Source organism: Amphiura filiformis, chromosome 4 (genome assembly GCF_039555335.1).
Source record: "Amphiura filiformis chromosome 4, Afil_fr2py, whole genome shotgun sequence".
NCBI lineage: Eukaryota > Metazoa > Echinodermata > Ophiuroidea > Amphilepidida > Amphiuridae > Amphiura > Amphiura filiformis.
In genome coordinates, this window is record NC_092631.1 from 33,355,634 (window position 1) to 33,368,293 (window position 12,660).

At 37.5% G+C, this 12,660-nt stretch overlaps 1 protein-coding gene across 1 annotated transcript in view; it reads left to right on the plus strand.

Annotated features, from left to right (window-relative positions):
- Window positions 1-12,660, plus strand: part of LOC140150133 (broad substrate specificity ATP-binding cassette transporter ABCG2-like) — a 40,692-nt gene that overhangs the window by 17,653 nt on the left and 10,379 nt on the right. Inside the window, exons 4-9 of the mRNA XM_072172137.1 lie at window positions 6,655-6,769; window positions 7,032-7,184; window positions 7,981-8,138; window positions 9,238-9,389; window positions 11,705-11,824; window positions 12,455-12,657. Coding sequence (XP_072028238.1) covers window positions 6,655-6,769; window positions 7,032-7,184; window positions 7,981-8,138; window positions 9,238-9,389; window positions 11,705-11,824; window positions 12,455-12,657 — 901 coding nt within the window. The remainder of the gene's footprint in view (window positions 1-6,654; window positions 6,770-7,031; window positions 7,185-7,980; window positions 8,139-9,237; window positions 9,390-11,704; window positions 11,825-12,454; window positions 12,658-12,660) is intronic.

The following is a 12,660-nucleotide window of genomic DNA, read 5'->3' on the forward strand; positions in this document are numbered from 1 at the left end:
TAAGAAAACATGCAACATTGTTTTTGGATAATTTTTCCTCAAATTACAAAAATATTAAAATTTGACTTTTATTGCCAGTTACTAGCAGTTAGGACTAACTAAAGGATTAAGATTTAGCTATGTTTTTAATCCAAAAAAATAGTGCTGTATTTTTCTGGAATGGGGAGTAGAGTCCGCTGCATTTTTAATGTAGTAGAAATTAAAGTTGCACCTAAAACTAAATTTTCGAGTGTTCAAAGTAGGCCTCAAGAAAAAAAAACCCTCACAAAAATGTACAGTAAGGCGACGCAAAAAAAAAAAAACCAAAAATGTTCACATGCGGGCGGGTCTTTCTAGTAGGGTAAGTTGGGCAGTTTCTCTGGTTTTTTTGTGTGCAAAATGAACCCAAAATAATAAAAAAATATAATATTTTACAGTTTGGGGAAATAAAAAAAAAATGGTGCTGATATTTTAGAAATTTGGGCCTGCATTCCATTGGGTAAAATTTGTTGTCCAAATTTGAGAAAATCTGAGTCGGTCGGGCCAGTACTAGTCGTAGAAAAGGGTTTATTTTTACGTCGCCTAACAGTTGAATTTAATATCAAAATTACATTCATCCGTGGCCAAAAATCACGGATCAACTTGAAAAGCAATAGCTTTGGACTTGGCATTGAATACGTAATTATTGTGTGCAATTTGAAGTTCCGAGTAAAATTTCTCCCCTGACATCCTACATGTACACCGATTAAAACTCCACTGGCCTGCTCAGCCATGCAAATATTCATTGTGAGCACCGTACTGCTCTTTTAACTTATTGTGAAGAGAGATCATTTAAGTACTTTTGTAATATTTAGTCCCTAAACTATAGTAATCATGGTAATAATAGCCCTATAAAACCCTTGACATGTAACCATGATTATTATATTTGCATTTCATGTTACTATTTTAAGCTTTTATAATCAAATAATATACACCATGACATACGCATTTATCACATCGACCGAAATAATGCCTATAAAACTTCCCGTTTACAAGAAAACTCACTTGTGAAAATGTCTAGAGCCATCAGACGGCTTGCTCATACAACTCTTTACTACGCAAGTCGGCATTTTGCAACAAATCTAGCAAAAATAGTCGTCTAAAACCATGAAACATACAAACAACCCCGGTACAAATAATTACCGGCGAATGACTTCCGGTGTAAATATTGACAATTTGACTTCCGCGGTACTTCGCGCGCAGTACACACAGACGACCTTGAGTATGACGTCACGTTAGACGTCATAGCTCCCAAACCGGCTTCACAGATTCGGCGAGCAGGGCGCTCTATCCTTTCTACCTCGTTGATTGGCACATTCTGTTTGAGACCCCAGTACATTCACAAGACATGTACTCAGCCGTGAAAAAGGTGATTGTTACAAATGTGCTGTCAATGTTAAGGGGAATAAATAAGCTGTCCATTGATATGCATCACGGTATGAATGCATGTTTCAAATAATCTCAGATATAGATGCCTGAAAAAAAATGTCCGAACTTTTAAGAGTTCATAAGAGTTCATCTGGTATTAAAGCCATATTATAACATTTGCTGTTGAGGACGCCCTCACTGATTTTTTAAAATTCATTTTTTTACACAATTATATTGTACTTTATTAAACCAATATACCCTGCAAAAATCAAGACTCTAGGTGCTGTAGTTTTGTCAAAATCCGATATTTTGAATAAAGCGCCGGAACCGGCGTCTTATTATTACGATGGAATTATTAGTCGAACGCATACACGATGTTCATAACACACAGTGCGGGACGGTGATCTACACAACAAAGGGTCGTACCATAACATGACCGAAGGAGTGGTACGTATTGGCGACATACGCGCTGGTAGTAAATTCCAATTTTCTTTGCTTTGACGTAGTTGTTCGGCTCAAAAATAAAAGGGGATATATCTGACAGTAAAAACTAACATTTTATGTCAAAGAAATGCTAATCTATTTTGTATGATAATGTTATAATATTGCTTTAAGTAACCCAGAATAAACCACTTGGATGCTATCTTACAGGTATAGGATATATCTTGCAAGTATAGTATATAATAATCTTGCAGACAACAAATAGTCACCCATATCTCGGCGTTAATAATATAACAGCATCCGCAAATCGCACTTTGGGCTTTAGGCCTATACGTAGAAATTTATATTCATGTCCCCAACATGTGAAAGAGTCAGCCTACAAGACACTGGTTCGACCTTTGGTAGAATATTCATCCTCTACATGGGATCCGTATGTACGCAAGTCCTTAATAACAAGCTTGAAATGGTTCAAAAGCGAGCGGCCCGTTTTGTAAGTGGGGATTAGCAGTGTGTCATCATGACAGAGTTACTACGGCAGCTAGATTGGGAGTCACTGCAGTCTAGAAGGAAGTGTAGAAGACTGACCATACTTCAAAAAGCCATATCACTGCCAGGACACTGGTCACGGAAAACTCCTTCAGCCCCCCACACCGACATCTACATTATACATGCCAGAGACAGTGAAATGAACACCCGGGATCGATACACGTAAATGTGCTGTGCACGATTGATATTCAGACGATAAATCTTTGGATACCGGGGTACAAAATAATGAATATCTCCCGTAAATGATTTCGTATAAAGAAACCAGATTTGGTTCCTTGCACTTGAACATATATGTTCAACGGATATTATCGTCGTTAGCTAGCATCTTGAGAAAGAACCATTGCGTCTTGAACTGGAAAAACTGACAGAAATATTCTGATTTTCTGATGTGAGCGATCATTCACATGGCGTATATGGTCAATTCCAGCGAAAGCGGACAAAATTCTCTCTATGTTAACTTTCCACTTTAAAATGTCATTAATAAAGGAAATCACGTTATTGATGGAGCATATCATGTCACGTCCAATGTGCTCTCTTTGTGCATATTGGCATTTACTAGCAAGTCATACCAGGGGACAAGTTATGATGGCTTAAATGAATTGGCGTTACCCACGAATTCAAAGATAAAGCACCATATATGTCATTGAATGTCCTTTAATCAAAATGAAATTATTACCATTAGAAAGACGTTTGCATGATCTCTCATCATATGTAAAACGATTGATTTCCACCAAAGTTTGTGGACTCTAGAGGCCATTAAGTCAATTTGGCTAATAATTTTGTTACCCGCGTATCAAAAATAAAATGATCGTTCTGAAAAATGTTAAGTGAATATGCCATAAATGACTATATCATGAAACGAAGTTTCGTTCTATAATTCTGAGGTCCAAGTAATTATTTTATGCAAATACGTTTTACCCATAAAATTCCATAAAATCAAATTTGACGTTACCCACGTATCAACTGTTACCCACGAGTCCAGCAAATATAATTGCCATAACTTAAATTAACATTTAATGACTTTGGACACTGAATTTAGTTTGACAAGCGCTTAAAATTGTAAATCGTAAAAATACGTTCACCGCTTTAAAAAAGAATTTACGTCGGTTTAAATTTTGTTACCCACGAATCCCGAATAGATGCTAACCTTGAAAAATAAGGAGATTGTTTATTTTAAGTTTAAATCAGCACATATTCAAGCCATGGGTATGCTATAATGTTTACAGTACTTACAGTTTATGCACCTAAGAAACGCCAACCCCAAACGGTACTATAGTACCTATAGCTTTACCCACGAATTCGGCGTTACCCACGAATCCAAGGATTTACTCGTAAATTATATGTTTCTTATGCATCTTAACATTTTGAAAACATGCGAAATAGGTTCCAAAACAGTCCTGTTTAATAGCGTCCTCTGGAAGGTATACTGAAGCTGTATCATGAAGTTTTGATTGATTATCCTAAATTACCATTTTTTGGGTAAATGCAATTGGTTAGAGAAACGGGAATCATTGAAACACAATGGAGGAATAACCGCATGATGGTTTCCAACCTTCTGTAATATTTTCTATTTTGCCGCTTACCAATACATATCTTCAAATATGTGTTACCCACGAACATTTTGGTTACCCACGAATCCCTACTTAAATTATAGTTAACAATGTATTGATAGTGTTTTAGTTCATAGGAACTGTCAAACACGAGTTAATAGAATATTGCTGCATGAAAATATGGAATGATTTTACTAAAATAATAATATAAAACTGTTTGCTCTGTCTATTTGAATTTGGCAACTTCATTATTCTCAATATTTTTATACCCAAAATGCCATAATGATCCATTCTAAATATTCCAGGTGGTTTGTATTTTGATTAAAATTCATTTTAGTGCCATTGCAGCCTGAATTATCGACATACGGAAAAGGTTTTTTTATTTTTATTTAAAAAAATTAATAGGAATTGCTATTTTCCAGACGCTGTTACCCATGAATCCATCCGAGATCCTCATCCTGCGACGAGATACAAAATCTAACTTTACATTTATATGAAGCACTTATTCTAATCTTTCGAAATAATACAGTAATGTTAAATGACAGCCACTTTGGAAAGAGTTCGAAGAATTGACACAATCTTAACTGTACACCTGGTTCTTTCTTAAAATTTATAATACCCAAAATATTTCTTTGTAGATATATGTAATAAAATTCTATTTTACGTTTAAAGTCTTCACCGATTTCTAGTGTATATGAGTCACACATAAAATATTGAAAGATATTAAAGAAAGTGAAATTTTATGGCGTACAACAGGTGAAAAAGGCTTGAATTCGTGGGTAACATGCATATGCGCATTTAACACTTTATTTGGTCTAGCAAGAAAAGTTATTTTTCAATCCGATGGCACTTCCACCTGATGATTCACTAGATATGATCGTCTCATTTGATAAGTCTAGAATTGAAAAGGAAAACATTTTCAAAATGGCCCCCAGAGAGAATTTTGTCCCGCTTTGGCTGGAATTGACCATATACACACAGAGGTCACACACAGTATATGTGTAGTGTGAGCATCCCCTCACATGGCGTATACAAGCTCACTTACACAAAGAGAAGCCAATTACCGAGCTATTGTCAGTAGCCTTAGTCGGGATGTCCCTCGGCTCATTAATGCGTCTCAAAGGTCGGAACAAAATGGCCATGCGTGGCTGTGGATTCAACCTACCATGGCGATTTCTGCCATGAAGATATCGGGGCGATGACACTCTGCCCCCACGTGCGTCACGGCATACCAATTCAAAAGCCTTTGCAACATTAGCAGCCACTGCTACAAGAACTGTGTTTTTGGTTTAAGTTATCTTTTTATTTTTGTTGTTTTGATGTTTTGGCCTCCCTTTAATTTATTGCTTTTGCAATATTGGGCTGTGCCAGGCCCACGGGCCGAATGGTATAAATAAAATAAAGAACTCCTATTTCCCAAGAACAATAAGAGACTGGAACTCTATACCAGAATCAATAGCCAGTATACAAGAACCCAATACTTTCAAAACAGCCATAGCAAGCCACATTTACAAGCAAGACTAACTAAGTATATCATCAGGCACACGTACACACTTCCTGACCGTGTGATTCCCGCAGGGAACGTTGGCCAGTATCCAGTCAGAGTCAAAGTAGAAACCTACCTTTAATTACTGTCAGCATTACCTTCTCAGATTTTGATCAACATTCAAAGGCTTTCAGTAAAATATTGGAATACGCACGCGAATATATATACGAGGGGGTATCCAAAAGTTTTTGACATCACACAGAAGTGAAAGTGCTATACCGATGAAATTTTGTCAGTGTAATCACTGGTCCTTATGTACATTATGGTCCAAAAATGGTCTCATAAGTATGTTTACTTTCTTCACAGGTGGCGCTAGATGGGAAGTAGGCGCATAACCTTTTCATGATAAGATCCTCCACTTTCTTGAGTTTTTTTCACTGTGGCCGCATCATCCGTAAGTGATGGACGTCTACTTCTTGGCTCATCTGTGAGGGACATGCGGCCAGTTTGGAAATTCCTCTTTCAAAAAGCAATAGTGCCATATGATGGGCAATCATCACCGTAGATTGCTTTAATTTCATCATAGATTTTCTGAGCATTGTAGGCCTAACCCTTCAAATGCAGGAACTTAATCATGATGCGTGCCTCAATTTTCACCATATTGCAGGTTATGCGCCTATTGCCCATCTAGTGCCCCATGTAAAGAAAGTAAATATACTTATGAGACCATTTTTGGACCATATTGTACATAAGGACCAGTGATTACACTGACAAAATTTCATCAATATAGCTCTTTTCCTTCTGGGTGATGTCAAAAACTTTTGGATACCCCCTCGTATAGAAGAACGGTCACTTTGCACAATAATATGTTGATTTGTCCAGAACCAGAGAGCAAAGTTTAAGTATCCCAGAGATATAAGCCAATAATGACTAGAGCCGACGTAATACCCTGTTTTGAATTACCTAAGGATTTTGACTAAGTGTAAAGATAGGTATACTGCGTTGATTCAAATGATAATTAGGATTACACTAAAATTTTGGAAAACTAAACAATCTTAAAAAGATTAAGAACTAATTTAAATCAATTTCTCATAGATTTGCATTTTGATATGTTTTAGATCTAGATTATCCTTTCAGATTTAACATTTATTTTGAAATCTTCACAATTTAGAGTATAACGATTAAAGAAACATATTATGGTATAAAATAATACGGTATACTTAATTTCTACCTCCCTTGTTTCAGTTTATTAGATATTCTTGCTGGAAGAAAAGACAAGAAAGGTTTATCAGGAACTGTCCTCATCAATGGCTTACCACAACCATACGATTTCAGACTTATATCAGGATATGTTGTGCAGGTCAGTAGCAGAGAGTATTATTTAGAATTCAAGTCTTATCGATTTAAAATTTAGATTTAAATTTAAATCAAAAGTGGTCACACACAAACCAACAATTCTTAGATATTTATGTTAAACATGGTGAAATAAGAGTTTAAAGGTGTACAGTCTTTTTGCCACGGGGAACGACTTGATGGGCGTATTTTCTTGTTTGAACTTAAGTTCAAACTCGACTTACCTCAGAATTAAAATCATTGAATTGATTGTTATTTTCACCATTCAGGATGATGTTGTCATGGGAACGCTCACGGTCCAAGAGAATCTCGCCTTCTCGGCAGCATTGCGACTTCCTCCAATTGTGTCCAAAGAAGAAAGAAGACAGAGAGTCCTGGATGTTGTAGAGGAATTGAGCCTTCAGGACTGTGCAAACTCGCAGGTATTTTATACCATCTTGACGTTTAGCGTTTTATCGATCACAGAAGAAGAGAATGATACCACCGGTATGTAAACAGTGTTTTGGCGTAGCGTCATAGCAGCACGGAGAAAATGCCACCCCTCCCCCACCGAGGTGAATATATTTTAACACAGTGATGGCAGTTAAGAACCAGAAACTGACAGTAAAATTGTTCACATAATTGTTCCTTGATCTTTATCTTCAAGTCTGTTGTCTGTTTCCTTTCCACAAACCTACATTGTTATAGGCTTTTTTTTTTTTTTTTTTCTCCACAAAATTTTTTACGGGATGCTCAACGCAGACTTTCAGATAGGCCTACTGACTTTCTCTACACCTACTTTTTGCTGTTTTTGCAACCCAAGCGTGTCTCTGCACGGAGCGACCGTGTAGACAAACAACTTACCTTCGATAATAATGCCGTAACAATTTAGGCCTATTAAGGCACAAAAGCTAAAAAAATAAATGTTGGGTATTTTAACGTGGACTCCACCGTGCGTATAGTCGACATAATTCAAAACAATTTGACTACCACTGAGATAGACCCTACATTAGTCATGTTAGTCATCAGTATCCTTTTTGCGCTAACAAAGACTCAACCGTAGTGCAACTGCTCTAAGCACATTATAAGTTGTAACCCGATGATTGTAATTATTCCTAAACAGCTTCCCATTATACACTTCGGTGGGATAAGTAAGGCGCCAAGGTACACAACACGTCGTGTCCGTCTCTGCTGCAGGAATGCATACCTCGCGATTATAAGTCAATATTTCTATTACAGGTCGGTGGTGAATTTATACGCGGTATATCTGGCGGAGAGAGGAAAAGAACAAATATTGGCATGGAGTTGATAATTAAACCAAGTATTCTTTTCATGGACGAGCCTACAACCGGACTCGATGCAAGTACAGCAGGGTCTGTCATGTCTACGATGGCGCTGTAAGTTCAACCGGGAAGAGGGGGTTTCATTTATTAGAGATTTTCTGTACAATATATTTCATCCCGGGGGGGATGGGGGGATTTATCATCCCCAATATTTTGCCAGGGGGGATGGTCCATACAATCATCCCCCCCCCCCAATGTTGACGGCTCTATGTGTGTTTTTGACCAAATTAACCTCATATTTGGCTATTTTAGCCCCAAAAGTGCCAATTTTTTTACGCGCTTCGCGCGAATTTATTCAACTTGTGCTTCATATTGCATCAGTTTAGCTTCAAAATGGCAAAATTTTTCTTCGCGCACATTTTCTCCATAAACTTATTCTGGAGCCAAAAGGTACTGGATTCAGTATACTTTATATCAAGAAAATTTTACCAACCTCACCCCCCCCCCAATGTCAAAAAAAATCTACGCCACTGGTATAACATGTATATCCAGTGGCAAAGCACATTTTGTGTGTCCTTGCAGTCAGTAGTATACGGTCCACAACTTATAAGTTCCCCCTAATACTTTTTAGAATAAGTCAAATAATATATTACAAAATGTAAAAATGTAAAAAGATATGTATACCCCTATTTGTTTTACACATGTGGACCAATTTATAGCGTCACACGTCATTGCGTTCAGTCAAAATGGTTAATTGTTTAAGAAAAGAGGCCGTTTTAAAAGTTGCACCTGAGTCCATAGCATTCAGGTTTTCTTCAACAAACACATGCATAGACCTGGCCTATACTGTATTGTTTGAGAGCTGAGTCCTATGGTCTCTTTTTTACCCAATGAACCATTGTGACTGAACGCAATGACGTGCGACGCTATAATTTGGTCCATATGTGTAAAACAAATACGGCTACCCATACCTTTTTACACGTTTGCATTTTGTCAAATATTTTTCGATTTATTTTAACAAGTATTTAGGAGGAACTTATAAGTTGTGGATCCTATAGTAGCAAAACATCATAGTACACCCAAGTGATGTTGTCCCGATGTTGCTTTACACGACGCTTGTCGTGTGAATTTTGAAATATAGTCACTTCATTTGTATAGTACTTACATATATATGCCTATCGTTTACTAAAATATTCTTCTTTTATTATTTCAGACTCTCAAAGAGAGGCCGAAACATCATCTTCTCAATTCATCAACCTCGTTTTAGTATATTCCGTCTTTTTGACAAACTCCATTTGTTATCAAAAGGAGAGACCGTTTATCATGGGCCTAACACAGAGCTTCTGGAGTACTTTGCATCACTTGGTATGTTTTCTTTTTTGTGTCGTCAGAGGTTATATATAGGTAAGGTAAAGGTAGGGGTGACCAATGAACCATCAACTTGATTAGAACACTCCCATAGACATGCAGGGAGCTCAACTGTGCACTGCTTGCACAGACATTTCTAAATTGAGCTCATTCTTTTATTTTTCATAATTTTTCTGTAAAAATTGGAGATGTTAATGCCAATTATGTTTTGTAACTATCCTGCAAATTACAGCATCATAACTTATTTGGTTTTTCTGTAAGTGTGAGTCAAAATTGGTCAATCGCCACAGTGCGCTTAATTGCCAGTGGCCCAGTGCAGCACTGCTCAGAATGGCACAAAATATTCAGATGAAAAAGATCAGGTGAACACCTTGACCTACTGAGCTGTAATTTGGCAGAGTTGTTGTTATTACCTCTATCATACCCTCTGTAAAAAGGAAAAAAAAACGGACAAGTAGATCTCGAGTTAAAAATTAAATCACCAGCTTCCCTTTGGAATTTCCAAACACCTTTCGAATCATGTTAAATAGACACCTTTCTGAACATAAATGTGAAGTTTCATGCTCATTTGTTGTATTATTCACCTGATCTCAACCCTAAACATTTTCTTATATTTATACCATCTGCACTGACTTGCTGCTATACACGCACAGGAGCTGTACTTTTAAAATACGCGCCTAATCAATAATGAGTCTTTCACTCCATTGTTAAAGTACTGTGCTCTCTGTAGCACATGGTGTGACCAGGCCCTGGATGTGATGGTTTTGTAGCACATGACAGTATTCATTCAAGCCTATCAAGGTCTGTTATTAGCCACTTGCTGAATGGCTGGGCATTATCAGCTATCAAAGAGATACCTTATGCTGCTGCCAATCACAATAGAGGTTAAACATTTTGTTAAAACCCCAGAAGTGATATCAGGATAAAGCTGTGCATGTTGGTACTTGATTGTTTGGATTCCTATGTTGAAAATCCCTTGCAGTACATTAGTATTTTTCTTATGTGTAGTGTATATTGTTGTGGAAAAAAAGTTCACACTGGACTTTTGATTTTGTGCCACTTTGGCCATTATGGATGATTTTTGGCAAATGTTTTCTAAAAGCATGATTTCAGTGCCTCGGTTTGAAGAAATACTTAATGCTATTGACTAGTAAAGTGCCATTTCATAAGAAACCCTTTGATACTTTCACAATATGCTTGTTTCATGTTTGCATATATATTAAAATAAAGAAATATAAAAAGGTAAATATATGCTTATACCAATTTTGCTCACATTGCTATATTTAGACTTTGTCAATTTATTTCGTTCAATGACCGGTCAGAATGGGAAACTTTGAAAATTCATAATTCGAAAAGTTTTTGACCGATTTTGACCATTTAACCACCAAAATACTTCTGTTGATGAGTTCTTTCCAGAAAATAATCTTTTGTAGCAAAAGGGGCAACATGAAATTATGATGGTCATCCCTAGTAAAGGTAATGCACGACATCTAATTTGGTCCTATAGCGCTATCGATAACCCGATAGGTATAATTGAAGACTGAATTAAAAAGACTAGATTGCGTATGACGTCCTGTCAACCAGACCAAAAATGCCGTACTGCGCAGGGCTGCAACCAATCAGGCCGCGCCTTTGCACTGACGTCAGACGCAAACTAGTCTTTTTAATTCGGTCTTCAATTATACCAATGACTCTTTCTATCGTAGCCATGGTAACCTTTTCTGCCTTTTTTTTCAATTAAAAACGAGAACACTCTCCAAATGTTAATTATTATACTTGATATAATTAATTACATCATGTTACCGGGTACCGATAGCGCTATAGCACCAAATTAGATGTTGTGCCTAAAGTCATGCCGGAGCAATACTCACATGCCGACGTGCTCATCTATTTCGCTTTGGCGTTTGGGCCAATCTCCACTGACACCTTTTGTTGGGGATTCGACACTCCTCCCACACAAAGAGTCTGTTTTACCTTCCCAGAACTTTATTATGCTAATACAATCTGGAGCGATACAATAAAAAGCCTTTTCTTAGGGCACAACACGAAAGCACCACCGTCGGGATTCGAACCATGAACGTTCCGATTTAATATGTGTTTTAGCACGTACCGCTAGTCCAGTAAAGTCCACCATGTCCTCCGTTCCATACAGGGTTGTTAAAAAAGGAAACCCACATTTGACAGTTATTTACATATGACGAGATTATGGAACTACAAATAATTTATTTGTAACTCGATGATGTAATTTACATGTATTATCATTTCTTTGCCAGTTTGTTACTTGAATACCAAATGTCGTTTATTATCTTTAGGTTACGTTTGTGAAGAACATAACAACCCAGCCGATTTCTTTCTAGATGTTGTCATAGAGAACCAAGCAGCTATCACGTCAGATAAAGTAGGGGATCCACAATTTGCTGACGACATGTTAGGTAAGTCATTGGCATGCCTAAAGTCACCCGCTGATTACAACGAAGGACAGAGATAAAAAAAAAAAGACTAGTGCGCTTCAGAAATTCTGACAACTAGACAGAAAATGCCGTATTGCGCAAGTCGGCAACCAATCACGCCGCGCCTTTGCCCTGACGACAGGCGCGATTTATTGTTTTTTTATCTCGCTCTTTCATTATAGCACGCACTTGTGCAATAATAAATGTGATTCTGAATTGATACATATGAGTCCACACCACTAAATAAAGTGGGCCCTATAGCAGACGACGTAAGAGCAATTACGCCTGTTAAATGGCAGCAGTTGCTCTCGTCAAATTGTGAAAAATCAGAAAAAAATTCACATTCAATCACCCTTCCCATATCTCCATGAGATTGGTGGTGGTTATGCTCTAGAAGAACCTGTGAAACCCGTGAAGTGGAAGTGATTCGACGAGCACTGGTAGCTGCCATTTGGCTGTTATCAATATGTCGCCCTCTACAGTCAGTATATCACAACGGGACGGACCCAGATGGTAATCTGGATTCGTCAGTATGCGAGACCTAATATTATACCTGCAATATTACGTACACTACCTTTGTTGTGGAGAGTTTTGGATCTATTTTTATTTCAGCGACAGCGTCAGATGCAGCAGAGAGAGGGCAGCGTCCTCGTGCGGACACTATTGGCCGCCACACTTCTTTGGCCGTTTATTTTAAGCGTTCAAAATATTACGAAGACATGGAACATGAAACAAGATGCATCTTTGAGTCTTATGAAAGGAAGGAGGGTGCAATTGGTGCTTCGGTTACATATCCAACATCGTTTTCCACACAGGTA